This window comes from Plectrocnemia conspersa, unplaced genomic scaffold (assembly GCF_051122295.1).
Source record: "Plectrocnemia conspersa isolate PC_06_02 unplaced genomic scaffold, ASM5112229v1 ptg000012l, whole genome shotgun sequence".
NCBI classification, from domain to species: domain Eukaryota; kingdom Metazoa; phylum Arthropoda; class Insecta; order Trichoptera; family Polycentropodidae; genus Plectrocnemia; species Plectrocnemia conspersa.
The window spans coordinates 9,827,420-9,844,829 of record NW_028277176.1 but is presented as its reverse complement, the minus strand read 5'-3'; the positions used below and the strand labels follow the sequence as shown (position 1 = coordinate 9,844,829).

Sequence of the window (17,410 nt, the reverse complement as noted above, 5' to 3'; positions counted from 1 at the left end):
TGAAAAAAAATCTAAATGAATTTTTAATGTATATTTAATATGAAAATACGACAAAAAACAAAGGTATCATTACGCCCGTGTAGAATCACGTGAGCACCGGATTCGGCGTTACTTAATACGTGAATAACTATGATTTTCGGAACGGGTATAGCAGCGGCCATTGCGCTGTTTTAACTGATTGATTTGATGTTTCCTGTTGTTAATTGATTATACTAATTGTTAATGGTCAAGTATTATATTTTTTTAATTATTGCGGCATACTTATAGTTATTATGTAACTGTGAGAATATTTTTCAAGTTATTATTACGGTTGATTTTGTAGCTTGTTAATGGTAAAATAAATATACTGTTAACAATTTTAGTGGCGCCCAGCGTTTGCTAAGTCATTGTCGAAAGCTTTCGCGGTATAGCATGGGCCAAATATTATAGCGGCGTGGGAAGTTCATGTGTGCGTATAATATAGTATTAGTGTACACACACGACCACATTTTCTATATAAAATGTTCCGCTTCATTGCAACTTTCTGTTGTACTCTCCGTTGGTGGTACGCGAGCTGAATGCATAATGCTTCAAATTTCCTTACTGTCAAGCCCTACTGATTGATACACAGGAATTGCTATTTTTGCGTGAATATTATAAGACATAGATTAATATATTTTTTTTTATTAAAATAATAAAATATTATATATAAGCAATTATAAATGAAACCATATAAATTTAAATTGATCTATCGATTTTTAGGGTATGTAATGTATGCATTTTATAAATATTTTTGTGTTCAGTTTTATTCGTGATAATATATATGAAATAAAGAAACAACAATATTTCTAGAAGAAAGTTACATTTCACGGTGTACTGCAAAAATTGAGTCGTGACCATTAATATTTATATAAGCAATATAATAAAATATGCATGAATATTTAAAAAAAAATAATAATTATAATAGAAAAGTGCTTTAAGTACAATGTGAATATAATTGTAAAAAATTAAGTTGAATAGTTAGGATAATAATCTTAAAGATTACTTTATTTAAATAAATTAAATAAAAATGGTGAAATTTAAAAAGTAAAGTTTATTATAGTGAGTGAAATATATTTAGTGCAAATAAAAAAAAATAGTTTTATATTGCTTAAAACAATATAACAAAAAAATAGAGAAATTATAAATCATTTTATAATGATACTTAAAAATAAAAATGGTTGTGTGAGAAAAAAATTTAGATTAAATTCCAAATGGGAGTATAAGGACGAATAGAAGACAGCCCAAATAGCCGCCAAATGAGTGCCAAGCGACGCGACGCTGATGGCGTACTCTGATTGTCGGACAATCAAAACCTGATGAGTATTTTTTGATGATTTCTAATACAGATTTGGACTTGTAATAAATCATGAGCTCATTGTAGCGCATACCTCACATTGAATTTGAATAAATAAAGTTATTTTAAAGTATTTTACGTCATTAAAATAATGATGTGTTTTATTCAGATTTTTTACAAAGAATTTCATTTCAGCTATGTTAATGACTTAAAAAACGTATATCCATGGATCGTAACAGAATTTTAACGCTGAGCATTGACACTGTTGACACCAACGCTTTTAGTAATAAGGCAAATACGGATACAACCCGTACTCCCTCTTGTATAGATATCTTAAAAATTATATTTAAATTCAAAAAGAAAGCAATAAAAATACACATAGAAACAATTGATGGTTGCTATTGACGGGCATATTCGGCGAAAGCAAACCAATAAAATGCTTTGATTAAATACTGCCTACCGACTGTGATTTCTAAACCGATAATGGATTGTTATTTTAAAACAAAATTAGCTATATTTTGCAACTTTAGGCTACTTTAATATGCGCCACTCATATAATATATGTTTAAAATAAAAAAATATATAAATTGTAGCACATAATCGACAATGTAAAAAATATTTTATTATTGTAAAATATATTTTTATATTTCGATAAATACTTTAAATTCTGACGACCTTTTTCAAGGGAAGTTCCGTCGATATTTACATAAGGGGCGATTTTTTTGAAAGTATTTGCGGTGGGTGCGTATATAATGCAGCCGGAAGACTCGCCGCGAATAATGATGAGACTCCATCGATGGACCCTCGCGCATTCCGTCCGACAAAACAATACGCTCTTACGATCGAATACTAAAAATTATAACGTTTTTCGATCGACCGTAATCGGCCACAACGCGAGGAATTACACTTCGAAAATCTTTTGTGTATATCAGTGCAAGAAAACTATGCATCCAGATTCCATCCGAACCGGACGCGCGAAAAAGTAGGGGCGAGATTTTTTTTGTAGAGTTTTTCCCGCACCCGCAACACTCACGTAATATATATTCAGGCAGCTAGACGGTGGTCCAGTTGAGATTTTCATATTTTGTGAAAATCTGAATAACGGCCTGTGCTTTGAATGCCAAATCGGCTCAATAAAAATGTAACTCTCGGCGATGACCACTGTACAGTTGGCTCCGTTAGTGGTGAACGTTGCATAGAAAATTATTAAAATGAATATTATATTTCTTTATTTTGTTATAATAAATAAATAATTTAGTTTTAGATCTTATTAATTATTTTAATAATAGAAAAAATGGAATTTTCAATTTAATTTTTTTCTTTCAAATTTAATTTTTGTTGTAATTTTAAATTGAATGGGATCATCGCAGCTGATTTTGCTTGATCGATTTTTTACTTTTTGTTTTGATTTTAAGTTTAAACATTAGTATTGTATATAGATAGCTACATTGCAATCAAAAAATATTTGCATTTACAAGAAAAATATTTATAGTAGTATGAAGAAATACGATTTTAATAAGTCTTGACTCAGCGTCAAAATTAAAATTTATTTATAGTAATTTAAAAGTATAGTATATTCAATCATAATAATGTAAATATAAAATATTTTTACGATTTATTTTTTTAAATCGATTTAAATAAATTAAAAAATCTGTATTATTTATACAATTAAAATTCGATAATCATAATTAATTTGCATTGTTCCTGTTCTCAAAAAATATATACTATTTGTATATATGATATAAATTTATAAATTATATTTAGTCAAAATATTTATTTGTACTTGCTCTATATAAGACCACTTTGGCGGACTGCACACGAGAGCCCGGGTGCCATAGCTCAACCAAAGATCAGCTATGCTCTTTGCATATGAATATCGAATAAAAATGAATTTAAGTCCAGCCAGGGTATGGTTGAATATCCTGACGGTGGATTTCTTCGATCCGAAGTCGTTTGTTATGTCCCTATTCAGTATTGGGGGTATGTAAAAATATTATAATGGACCCTACTCGCTGATTTATGATTGAAAAATAGTACTGAAACGGGGAGCGTATCGACGATGAACATATGTAAAAAATATAAATAATATAAAATAAAATAATTACCGTGTGACGGAGGCGATGATGGTGACTTGACCAATCGACTCGGGGGAAGGTCTGAAAAGATAAATAAATTAATAATTAGTATAAATTTTATGCATGTATTATATTTTATTTATTTTTGAATTTAAAATAAAATTTTAGTAGCATTATATAAATATGGTTTATATTTAAAGTATTTTATTTTAAGTTTCTATTAAAAATTGGTATTAATTTTACAATATTCACACATTGTTGTATTGCTGTATAATTAATTGTAAAATTGAAAAAAAAATACATTAGTAGAACAATTTTGCTTTATTTTCATTTTTTTTAAGTCAAGCATAGAATATATTTATAAAAAAATATCCTCTATTTTCTTTAAATATATAAATATACCTAAGTTGATTTGTTGCTTGCATATTTATTTTTATTTAAATGCTTTTATTCTTGTTCTGCAGTATTTAAAAATTCTCCTGCATAAGAAATATTAGCTATAAATTAAGGCACAATTAATGTGATATATAATTTTTAGACAAACAATATTATCTAATTTATTAACTATATCTAAATTACAATACTCCACTATTTTATTATTACTCGGGTTTTCTTTCATTAACTTCACTATACTATTTATTGTGTTAATTTCAATTTATATTTCCATGTAGCATATACGTATATATATAATTCAACATCAAGGCATATTTATATCTAATATTGTATCTATACAGAAAGTTGAAATTTGAATATTAATAAAATGTAAGGTGATGCTAATAAAAGGCGGAGTGCATGCATGATCGAGCGTCCCTCGTATCGAATATTAAATAATGCAGGGGTTGTGAAGGAGCTAGTTTGGCGAGCCGTGGTCGTAACGCGGCCGTCAACTGTCACCGGAAATGACTCCCGGGACTCGTAAAAGACGCCCAGACGCTCTTTATGCTTTCGTCCTTCCGGCCGACGCCGAAGACAGTTCCCACGGACGGTACATTAGCCATACTACACCCAACAGGTAAACAGAACAACTTTTGTTTTATTATAAGGTCACTTTTACGGCCCAATTATCAAATTGGGATCATTGCAAATCTCTGCTAGTAGGCAGAGATTTGCAATGATGCTCAGTTTTTGGTGAATAATAAATAAATAAATTGTACATATTTGATTAAGTCAAAGCTAAGTGTACCACTATATAATTATTGAAAAATAATATAGTTTTGAACCTCTGAATTCATATTGTCTTAATGACATCTACTATCTCTTCTCTCATATGTATATAAATTAAGTTTCACAAAAGATTTTATTTCAAAAATAAGTACAGACTTGTTAATAAAAGAACTAGATTCGATTTTTAGCAGAATCAAAGCTTACTATTTAAAATATAGGATATTGATATATCTAATTTTATTATTATTTTTTTAATAATAGCTTGAAGGCACTGTGTGCTTTGTATATTCCCTTATACGTAGTATTAAGCATGATTCTCTGGTATGCTTGACAAATAGTGCAATCACAAAAATCATCGTTTCCCTAAATATTATCCATTTTTATATACAATTTTTTTTACAAGGTATGCTGGGATATGATTCGATAAGCACTTTTTTAAGCTGCTGGTAGGGAATATACACGATTTAAAAATTCTAGAAGATTCTGTGTGCCACCTAATTACCAGCGCTTGCGTTTGAGTACTTTTTGAAGTACTACAGGCAAGAACAAGGGTATTGGCCAACATAAAATATTTAACTAATTGCCGGATAGTAATAGTTTATTCTCATCGAGGTACTCACAGTTGGTATGCCCAATATCTATTATTATTTTAAATATTTTTATATTATTTTTTCCCGTTCTGAGTTCATTGGCGTAAAGCTTCAGTTCCCTATCCATATATTTAAATTAATGATAAAATTAATATAAAATCAATAAAAACAAGTGAATATTGCTACACCGCGTTGCGAATACGTATGTTATGCTACAGTGGTAGATTAATAAATATAACGATACTGTTTACAAAAATTATGTTTTATTTACCCATATTAACGTTGATGCTTGACCTGGAAAGTGCATATCAAATAGTGAGGTGGGAGACAGGACAACATACAAAGTAATTTATTAGCAATATTTTAATGGTATTTTTTTTAAGCTGAATTATCACATTGTTAGAATTTTTATACTTTATATACACGGCTTAGCTCGATTTAAATAAATCATCACGATATTCATCCGTAAGATTAGGAAAACCTATGAAAACCTAATATGCAATTATGACATCTGTTTTATTCATTATAAACTTTTAGTACAGCTTAAAATTAATATTTATGTTAATGTGTAAGACCTAGCTCGATTTTATTTTAAATATATTTCACGATATTGATCAATAGGATTGGGAAAATCTAAGAAAACCAGATCCGTGATGATTGATCGGAATTATTGTTACATAATAATCAATAATTTTGATATTCCTGACACGATTGAAATTGAAAACCACAAAGGTTCATATGGGATTCGAACTCAGGTATATTAGGCATTCAATTGGAAGATAAGCGATATGTAAAATTTATTAGGAAATAGTTTTTTATAATTAGATTTCGGATTTGAAAAAAAATATCCGTAATATCCATCCATTTGAGAGTGTGAATAGCTTAATTTATTTAGAATCTTTACTAAATGCTCCAAATATACTGAATGAAGAAATTAGAAAACGTATTTTACTAGAAAAATATGTTACTATGAATGCTCGAAGGTCCTGCGAACACAGAAAAACGAAACTCATAATATTTATTATTCGCCCCATCATTACATATGGCAGTGAAAGTGTTTGAAAAAAATATTCGGTTTAATCATGGAAGCAATTAGTACTTACAGAACAAAAAATGAGCCACGAGTTAAAAGTCATATTATGCTTCTGAAAATTTCAAAGAGTGTGGTGGGTTGGACTGATGAGAAAGCCAACTAGCAGAGCTCTAAGGAAATACTGTGAAAACCAGAGAAAGCATTCAAATGGAAGATCAAGAAGGTGATGGAGACTGCAGGACGCTGCACATAAGTTAGAAGTGGGAGGCAACGGATCGGAAAGGGTGAAAGATTTTAACGGTTGTAGCGTCGTGGGATAAAAGAAGAAAATGTCTTTTATTAATATTATATATTTTTGTAATGTCCAGAAAATTATCCATTGTCAATAAATTTAAATACGAATATCGCTTACTCGTACCAGTGAAATTATAATGCAAAATTGGAAAAAAGTTTGTATCTAAAATGCGAAAAGGGGAGATATGTAGATACGGGTAGTATCCATTGCCGGACGGGGGTTGAAAAATAATAGTGCTGTGTTGAGAAGTGACCCCCACGGGAGCCGTTTAAAGTAATACGACCCTAAAACACTGGTCAATGTTGGGCCGAGACGAGAAAAGAGGGGGGCTAGGGGGATTCTGAAAGAAAGAGGGTCGTCTAATCCTACGGACAGACCCCTAGGACACAACTAACACCTCACTGAATATTCCGAAACCCATTATGACCATACGTATTCATCAATTTTTATTAGGTGTATATGTATTAATATCATAAAGAAGTTCAGTGCATAATTAGGTGAAAAGTGTGCGTAAGCGAAGGAAAATTATAATTTAATTAGTAAACTTTTAAAGTCACATTTAACCCATTTTTTTGCTTCAATTTAAAAATGCATTGACTCGCAATGTTGTAATATTATGGTTTTATACATATATGAATTACAATTATTTTCTTTGACTATATCCACGCAGTATAGGTCCAAGTGTGAAGGCACTAACACACGCGCCGGAAAGGTTTCGTCCGAATTTAAATATTCAACAGCACTTTGCATCCCAGACATTCTACTTTATAGGCAATATTGAGCAGTCATGATCTATCAGACTGTATTAACCGCGATGTTCGTGGGGTCCGACTGACCCCATGTCGAATATAAATCGTGCGCGACGTGAATAATAGACGCGATAACAGGTGAAATTTCGTTTGTCGATGAAATAGTCAGGATTTCAATTAATATCTGACATTTGTGTAACACACACTGGACCGCAAATGTCAGACACTTTGCATGCTATGGTTACTGTTACTAGGTACTATTATGATTTCAGTAACTTTTTCCCGGTAAACCGGTAATAGAATTATATATCAGACACGGCCGTGATTGTAAATAGTGTTATGATTTTTCGTGATTCGTGATGAGCTTTCAATATTTTATCGGGTTTCTGGGAACATACATGTGTTGAATAAAACGTGGGATTCCAAGTTGTCTATCGCTATATGTACATATGTAGTACATATAGTGAGGTATATAGAGGCATTCTTATAATAAAATATAATTTTAAGAATTGATAAACAGTTGTGTACATGTTATAATTTTCAGGGTAGCAAAATGATTGCTTGAATATATCTTTATATTTTTATTGTACATTTTTAATTGTAATATAAAAGGCGTTAGCCAATCAAAAATTGCTTCTATGCACGACCTAGCTCTATTAAATTTTAAATATTTATTACAATATTCATCCGTGAGATTAAGAAAATCTAGGAAAACCAAATCAATGCTGGAAAACCAAATCGATTGGAATTATAATTATATAATACTTATTAATATTTCTCTTAGATACAATAAAAAAAAACACATTTGGGAAGTCTAGATTAGTTACTGTCTATCGTGCTAGTCTACTTATATGATATAAGATACCAATCCTCGGATACCGTAGATTTTAATTATTAGTGTACTATGTATTTTTTTATTTTCAAATGACGATAAAGTTATATGTATTTATTAAAAATAAAATAAGTTGTAAAAATATATTGAATGTTCCACCTGAATGACGTCATCTATAAAACACAAATGCCCGTCTTACCATGGTTAAAATGAGAAGCTCGCTAGATAGTAAAAAGTACGTTTAGATACCATAAATGTCTAATGTCATAATGGGTGCAACTAAGTACGAAAGCTCGAAATGAAGAGAGAAGTTTTCCGTTGCCAGGCAACGGCGAGACGTGGAGTGGGTGGGGGTGGACCGAATGCGCCATCTTGATATTGTTCGCGGGTGCATGCACCAGATTGTCTGGAAATCGCACTAATTAAAATTAATAAAAATATCTTTATACGGATTTAAATAAAGCGGAATATGTCAGTAAGTGAATCTCTTTTTTTCCGGCTTTCAACAGCCTGCAAGTGAGGCCACCCCTCGAACCCACGCCGCCTAGCACCACCTCCAGCGGCCGTTAATGCAGCGATAACTCATAATTAAGTTTCCACGCTGTGTCGGACGTTGTTATAACAATTATTATATTTTCGTAGAGGGTGTCTGCCCCGACATTTTCCTCAGAATGGCCAATATTGAACAGGGTTTATTGACGAACTGAGATGGGGAGATTTATCGGCGTGTTAATGAAATGGTTTATTTTAATACAGAGATATTCTAATGTTCTTATGAGTCACGTGTTGACGCGAATAAAAATTAAAAGGTTTTAAGAAAGTAGCACCATTTAAATTCGACCCATAATAGTCTCCCGCTAGTGACTTTCGGGGCTGGAACAATTAGAAGGCCCCTTTGATCTATGATTAGATTAAATTATAAAATTGCTACACACAGAAATAAAATAATATGTAAATATGTGTATAAAAATTTCTATTAGAGATTATTTATATTATTTTTGTTTTTAAATATCATATATATCTTTTAAAACTACTTGGATCAGCTGCAACATACTCTTAGAATTGTAGATACATATTGGGCTTAAAATTTCATAGAAATTGGCCTACCGATAAACTGATAAACTGTAGTTTAAAAGAAGAGCGATGATATAAAATATAAGCTAAAAGCTAATGTAGTAAAATTAATAATACAATTTTAAAACAAATGATACATAAAACAATAAAATTAGAGAAGTTTCCAAATAAATAAATATTAAAAAAATACACAAAAAAATATTGTAAAAAGAAATTATTTTCTACAGAGGTGTTCAAATATGATATTTTTTTAAGAATCCAAATCCTGGTAGTTCAGATAAATGTTAATATATATATTTTTAATGTTTATTAAATATATTTTAGATAGTAGCTATTTATGGTAAAATAAATAATACAACCCCTGAAGAACGATCATGAAGTAAATAACAATTACAAAAAAGGAAAAGCTTTTCAAGTAAATAAGTACTAAAAAAAAATACAGAAAATCATTAAAGTAGGATATTAATTTTCCTGTATTCTTTAAAATGTTGGAAAACAGAATTTACAATATTTAAATTCTAAATTTAATATCAGAGAAGTAGCGATGATTTGAATTTTTTATAAAGGTGTTCAAATATGAGCAATTGTTGAGAATTAGAGGAATCTAAATCCTGATAGTTTAGATGAATATTAATATTTATATACTTTTATTGCCTATTTTAGATACTGGCTATAAACTAATATTGTAAAATAAATAATACAATATTCAAACAAAATAGTTTTATAACTAAGCTTTGCATCTAGTCATAGAAATAAAATCTGGAAAAGAAAACTTAATTGAGATTATATTTCGAATATTGCTAAATATATATTTTATAACTTGAAATTTATTCTTATTGAAAATGCTACTTTAAAAACCTTTTTATATATTTATATATGTATATTTAATAGATACTTATATACATTATATTATACATATATTTATACAGCAAAGAAGTTTTCCTCTGAGCTTTAGCAATTAATAGTCCCAACTGTCGCCACCACGCGGCGCTGCCTCGTTAGTATATAATAAAGGGGGCGCCATTTAATCATGTAAGTCAGTGCTTCCAAAACCATTTCCTACATTAAAATTTATTTTTTAAATTCACAATTACGATTCGCATCATTGTTAATATCATATATAAAATAAATTTTATACAATTTAGACATTATAAAAAATCGTACAGTCACTCCCGATAAACTTACGAATTACACGAATTAGGGGGTAATGATGGAAAAAATATATTATTTATTAAATCCGATGACATCATCGGTTGTGTCGGATTTCACGTGAGAAAATCCGGTAGAGCCCATTACTCGTCGTTTAACGTTTTAACGGTTTTGCGTTTTAACGATTTTTCCCCGACTTTATTCTATCTATATGATTCGCATTAACGCCGGCGAGATGAAAGCTCGTCGCATTGACAAGTGATTAAAATGATTCAAGCATTGATTACACGGCATTAAATCGTTGCGGGGATAATGTGAAAAATTGTGTGATGATTTCGTTGAAAATTTATACGCTAGGCCATTAAAAACAATTATTGCAAGGCGGGCCGGATTAAATGAATTCTCGCCGCAGGTATTCTTAGTAAACGATATAAAATATTATTTATACACATATATTTCTATTCATTTATGCGGCTGCAAGTAAGTGCGGTAAAATAATTATAAAGATTGTTTTAAAAAAACTGGTAAAGTTCACAAACCTAACCTTACGAGCGGAAAGCTATGCTTAAATCTGATATCATCTATCGATTTAATTTTATTTTTTCCGTTTCCTTCTTCGAAATTATCAATAATGATTTGAGATATTCGATTTAAATGATAGTTTATTTGCAATTCAAGGATTTAGAATTACTACTAGATAATACATATAAAATATTTGACAAATTTAAATATTTTTTATTATTATAAATATCATATAAAAAAAATTGTTTGAATATTATATATTTGACTATAAAATAGAAACAGTAATTCATTGTTAATTTATTTTTTGACAATACAACAGATATATAAATATTATATGCATAAATAAAAAGCAAATACACGTTGTAAAATTTTATTAAAGTTAAATTAAATAATGTAATGAAAACATATTGATTAAAATTATTAAATTGTGTTTGTATATTTACCGTCAAAATATATAATCTTAAGAGCATTTTTAATATTTAAAAAAATATAATTCAACGTGTAATATAAAAAAATATCATATTAAATGAAGAGATCAAAAATAGTATTTATCAAAAAAATGGTATAATAATAAATAAACTATTATTTTAAAGGACGGAGGTTATGTATAGTTAATTATAATAATATATTAGGCTCTTTCCGCGCCTAAATTTTAAATTTAATCTAATTGAAAATATATAAAATGCAAATAAAAATGATTATTTGAAAGTCTTTAATTTACGATTTATTTATATGATATAATTAAAAAATATAAATTAAAAACATAATATAAATTATAAATCAAATAAATAAATTTGAATTACAATATATTTTTTACTTTAAAATTTGTTGTTAAAAATTAAAAAAATACCTTTCCTAAGGAAAGAATAATATTCTAAGAATATATGCTGCAATTAAAAAAATATAATAATAATAAGTAAAAAAAGAAAAATTCGTAAAATATTATTTTAATTAATCCCAAAAATAAAACTTACGATATCCCTTGAAGGGCGCCAAATTTAAGACATTCATGTCTATTTGATTGTTGTTGTTTTCAGGGGGCGGTTTGAGGTTCAGTTGGCTCCTAATTTTGCACTTGGATACCATTTCACATTAACGACCGATTTTTTTTATTTATAATTATACAATAATCTAAATCATATAGATAAATAATAAAACTATCGAAAGTATATTATTTTTCACAATATTTTAATGTTTCACGTAAAAGTTTGCCGTAGGGCTGGAGCGAATCCCGGCGCGAATGTTGCCAGTCCGACACCCCGTTAGGGAATAAAGGGTGGCTGTACGCTAGGAACCCCTACCCCTTGCAACCCCTTCCTAATGCCTCCACCCCTCCACTGTCGTGAAGGCTGAGCGCAAACTTTTTCTCCGCGACCGGAAGTGACGCTGTTGCTCTCGACGCTCATTACGCACCAAACTATGGGTTTGTTTTTATTTGGAAATGCCGGCATTATCACCGAAGAAGTTCCTTTTGAGTTCTTTATTAAGTACTTGCTAAGAATATTATTATTTATTATTAATTATATATATTATATTTCATATACCGATAATATAATGAATGTAAAGAAAATACTTGCCTATTATAATATTATTTAAATATAATAAGTAACATTCTAATAAGAAAAAGATTATTAATTTAATTTACAAATCCAATTCATGCTTTGATTTTATAGTGTCCAAAAATCATTGAAATATTTTTTTTGTTCAAAAATATAATAAATATTAAGTTTTGTGGGACAAAATCTTGAATTGACTGTATGAAAAAACATAGATCTAATATAGGTTATTGGTTTATGTGAAAAATATGTTATACTTTGTCTATGTAGATAGTCAATAATAAAAATGAACGAATGGAATAATAATTAACGTTTAAACTTGTGTAATTCTTATTAATAATGACATAATGTGCCCTATTCCAGTACTGTACGCTTATTGGGTTAAAAATTGTAGGTTCGAATACTAATTAAAATTAGTTATTTTTGTAGGTGTACTTCCAACCTAATTAACCTAATATTTTTTTTTAAATGCAAAACACGTTTTTATTTCTCGTGAAAAATATTTTAGATAATTTGACAATTTAAAAAAAATATTAAAAACATAGGATGTACTATTGCGACACTCCTAACAATTGAGTCAACAGTAAAGCTACTTAACGGGTGTTTTCAACAGTAGGAACAATCAAAACAAAGTTAAATACCAATTTAAAATACTAAATGCTTAATGAGTTTTATTTTTAATATATAATTTTGTAATATATATGTAATTTTAATAGCAAAATAAATTAATTTATATATGAATAAGATTATCGATGACCAAAAGCATAAAACATGTAAAAAATAAAAAAATGTGTTATTAAAAACATATGTGCAGTTTATGATCAGTTTTTTTAAGAGATTTTAACGAACGAGTAATAAATATGATTTATTTTAATTGCTTAAAATTATTTTTTTATTCTTTATAAACTATTTGAGTATCTGAACATTTTTAGTTTTATTCTTAATCTTATATATTTAATTATTATACTCCATTATATAATTAAATTTTTGTTAAAAACCTAATTAGTAAGTCACATACCTCGTGACAAAGGAGAAGCATTTTATGAAGTCCTTAAATTATTTCATAATTTGTTTTAATAGAAATATAGAAGAAAAATATCTTTAGGAATTGTAAAATAACGTCTTAGCATTCGAAATTTCTCGTAGGCTTAGAACTATATAGTTATAAAGAAATTTGTATACATACATACATATATTGTTGTTAAGGAAAGACTTATTAACTTAATACAATACTTTGTAGAGAAAAGCTAAGTTTAAGCTAGTTTTAAAATTAAAAATAAAAGTACTGAATATTTTATTTACCAATTAAATCAAAATTAATTAAGTTAAGTATTCAGGAGTGTATATTTATAGTGATTTAAAAATTATAAATCTCTTTGAATATATAATACAAAAAAATTCTTAAAAAAAGGATTACATAGTAGATACAAATTATTCTTAACTTTATTTTTAAAAAAAAGAGCACTAGGTGGAATAAATAAATTAAAATAAAATGCATCAATATGTACAAACACCAAAATGATTTAAATGGTTTAGTGAAAAGGGAAAAGAGCATATACACATATAAATCTTCTTCTTTAAATTATATAAATAATTAATACCATAATATTATAAAATAACAAAAACATCTGTAAAGTTGAGCACTAGAAGAAAAATTTTGTACAAACATGTTGAAATATATAATAAAATAGATAAGGTTGGTTTTGGTGCATAAGAAATACTTAGTTACTTTCGAATTTGTCTATGGCTAATACCTTAAATACCTGGGTTGGATTCTCATATGGACTCCGTGTATCATATTCTATTTTGCCTATGGAATCGAAATTAGGCAATATTTATGCTATCAATATCAGATAGATATATTAGAAGGCAATATTTATGACTTCCAGACGGAAACACTAATAAATTTATTTATAATTATGTCATCTGAAATTTTTATCGAACATCTTGCTGTCAGCTCCATTATGCAGCTTCACACTTGGTCTGATCCCAACAGACGTGTAGCTTATCGCGAACCGATCGAATGCGTTCTTCCAACAAAAAAAACCCTAAAAATTCAGCATTCTACCGAAAAAAATCGGCAGGTAAAAATAGGGGTGAAGTAAAAATTATTTAGTAAAAAAAACGAATAAAATTAAGCATCTTTTAAATGTGTTTTTCGGTTGATCTAGTTAATGCGAAAAAAACGTGCAGCCAGGTAGGGAAAATAATAGGTGACGCCGAAAAAACGCATAAAATCCACTATGAAAAAAAACATACCCCGGCAGTTGGTGGCGTGCTGTTAAGGGACAACCCCCACCACTGGGTCATTATTATTATTATCCGGCAGAAAATAACACAAAGAATTGCGTTCGAACGAAATTTACGCGAAGAATCGCTCGCAAGGCAAGAGTAGTAGTAGTGGTAGTTTTTATTGCGAAATCAAGACGGGTCCTACCTGCCCTTCGTCTTCACGATTTCTATTTTTTATATATTTTATAATAATATATTTTTTTCCAATTCTCGTTTGGCAAAGGGTAACTTGGAACATTCTTTTCAAACATTTTTGCGTTTTGACGTAACACGAGTTTATGGATGTGTGTATGTATTGAACAGCTTTTGTAATCGAACAATATAATTCTTAACACAAATTATAACAATATTTGGAAAAGAAATGTATTGATAATCACTTTTAGTAAATCAAATAAAAATTTTATCTAAAACCACGACTATATTTTTAACCAAACAAAATTTAAGTAATACTTAATATAAAATATTTTAGTACCTAAATACTTGGTTCAATATGTTTTTCAAGAATTCAAGATTTTTCAAAAGAGTCGTTTGCGTCTCGCACTATACTCTCAAATGGGCCATTTAATTGTATTTTTACAAAATGTTTTGCTGATAATTTCTAATGTAGATATATGTAGATAAATTGTATTTTAGTTTTTTTCCTTCAAATATATATATATATAACTATCAACCTTTTTTATATATATTTTTAATCAAATTGTAGCTAATAACAAATTGTAAACATGATAATGGTTTTTAATCAAAAACATATATATAGTATATTTATATTATAGATATAAACAAGTTCTGAAAAGTTGATTACCACAGTACAAACTGACTCTCAATGTTGATTTATTTAGATCCATTAAAACTGTGCAATAAACTACGGTTTGTTGTAAAGGCATTCAACACATGAGATTGAGTCAACGATTCCCAGAATCTCTTATCCAAGTTTCAAGTCCCAGCTCGCATTGCCTTTTCTATGAAACTAAATATACCATAAGGACAACCCCTAATTGCTTCGATAATGCTCTCATAATCAAAGCTAAATTATTAAGTATATTATTATTTAAACGCTGTCTATTTGTTTGCGTGTTGCTCTGAAAAACATATACATTACATTATTTATCCCATGTGTGCTTTTCATGTATTCGACGAAAGTATTGGAAAGTTTTTGCTTACAATATATTGGGGCTTCCGTTTCCTTTGTTAATTGTTTTCCTTTTATTGCAATAATAATATATTTTGTACAGATGTCCGAAAAGGGAAAAACACAAGTACGGATAAAAGTGGCACTAAAAACGTCAACAGCCTACCCCTCTCGGGCCAAAAATATGACAAATTCGTTAATCGAAAACGTCTTACCAATAGCTTGTGGCAATAGACGACCCGCGCTACTATTTATCGGACCTTTAATTACCAAAAACAAGGACCCGAAAACCAAGCAAGCACGCAACTGTACGCATAACTTTCCTTCTTTGCAATTTCTTATCGATTTGTTTTGTAACAATTTTATTACACGATATTCTTTCTATTATTTATATAATAATAATATTTTTGGTACACTAAAGATGTCGAATATTAAGAATGCGAAATTTTAATTATTACATATTAGCTAGATTTTGCTAATCGGCAATGCTGTGTAAGAAAATATTAATTCTTAAGGAGATGGTTAATATAGTAATTACAAAAACGCGACGTTTAATTGAGCGTGGTTTGTACATGATTTACTCGTAATCTTATAATTGAAACGTTTTTCTAGCGAGGGTTGTGGGTTAAAATCTGTTGCTGAATCGCCTCTATGGAAGCGAACTAATTAAGTGGTTATTTGGCGCGGAAAATCCGCAGAAACTTGGTAGTATATTAGAAGTCTTATTTTTTTTACTATAAGGTACTATTTCTCTATATATTTTTATATGTAATAAATATTTTTCATACAATGTAGATGTTTTTATTTAGATGAAAATTTCAATGTGTTTAATTTGAAATATATTGTATTATATACAAAAAAAATATGGTGATAAATTAATTATGATATATTCTCATAAAGCTTGAATTTATTAAGAAATATTGATTTTTTAAGTAAATATATTTATTAAAAAAAATATAAAAGGCTTTTTTTAAAGAGATTTAACTAAGTCAAACTCAATGATACAGTTTAAGATATAAATTTGTATGTACCCATTAATTAAAAAAAATAATGCGTACATACAAATTAAATGAAAATTTAATAAACTAATTGTATTTAAAAATGTCGATTATTAACAAGTAATCCAAAGCAGTATGGAAGTTTTCCTCAATTAAAAAAAAACACCACTACCTACACAACAAAATAAAAAAGACCTAGCTAAAAATTAGAGTTTTATAAAATACAAAAATATTTCAGTGGCGTGGATGTATATATTAAATTAATTAAATAAAGTATATGAAGCTAATTATATTTTCTATGTAAAACATTCAGTTAAATAAAACGACTTAAATATTTATTTATTGTTTTTTCAAGTACTAGCAACGTATAAAATAAAATTATTTTGTAAATCAGAAATTTATATATACCAGTGATGAAGAATCATTTGAGCTTAGTGCGTCAAAATTCTGAAATTACCAAGCTTTACTCGGGTGCCTTGTCATAATTTTGTGATATTTGCAGTTCTTCGCCATCACTGATCCAATCAAAAATAATTTTCTTTATAAGTACGTAATGATATTTACCTTCCTACTATTGTTAATATTTTATTTCCATGTGAACAGCTACCAAGATAAATTTAAATGATGTCAAGTTTTA

General features: G+C 28.6%; 1 protein-coding gene across 2 annotated transcripts in view; it reads right to left on the bottom strand.

The window, feature by feature from the left end:
* LOC148228151 (uncharacterized) overlaps positions 1 to 17,410 on the bottom strand; it is a 130,557-nt gene that overhangs the window by 13,975 nt on the left and 99,172 nt on the right. For both annotated transcript variants that reach the window (XM_088199159.1, XM_088199160.1), the window contains one exon: positions 3,421 to 3,471. In XM_088199159.1, the coding sequence (XP_088055285.1) occupies positions 3,421 to 3,471 (51 nt within the window). The remainder of the gene's footprint in view (positions 1 to 3,420; positions 3,472 to 17,410) is intronic.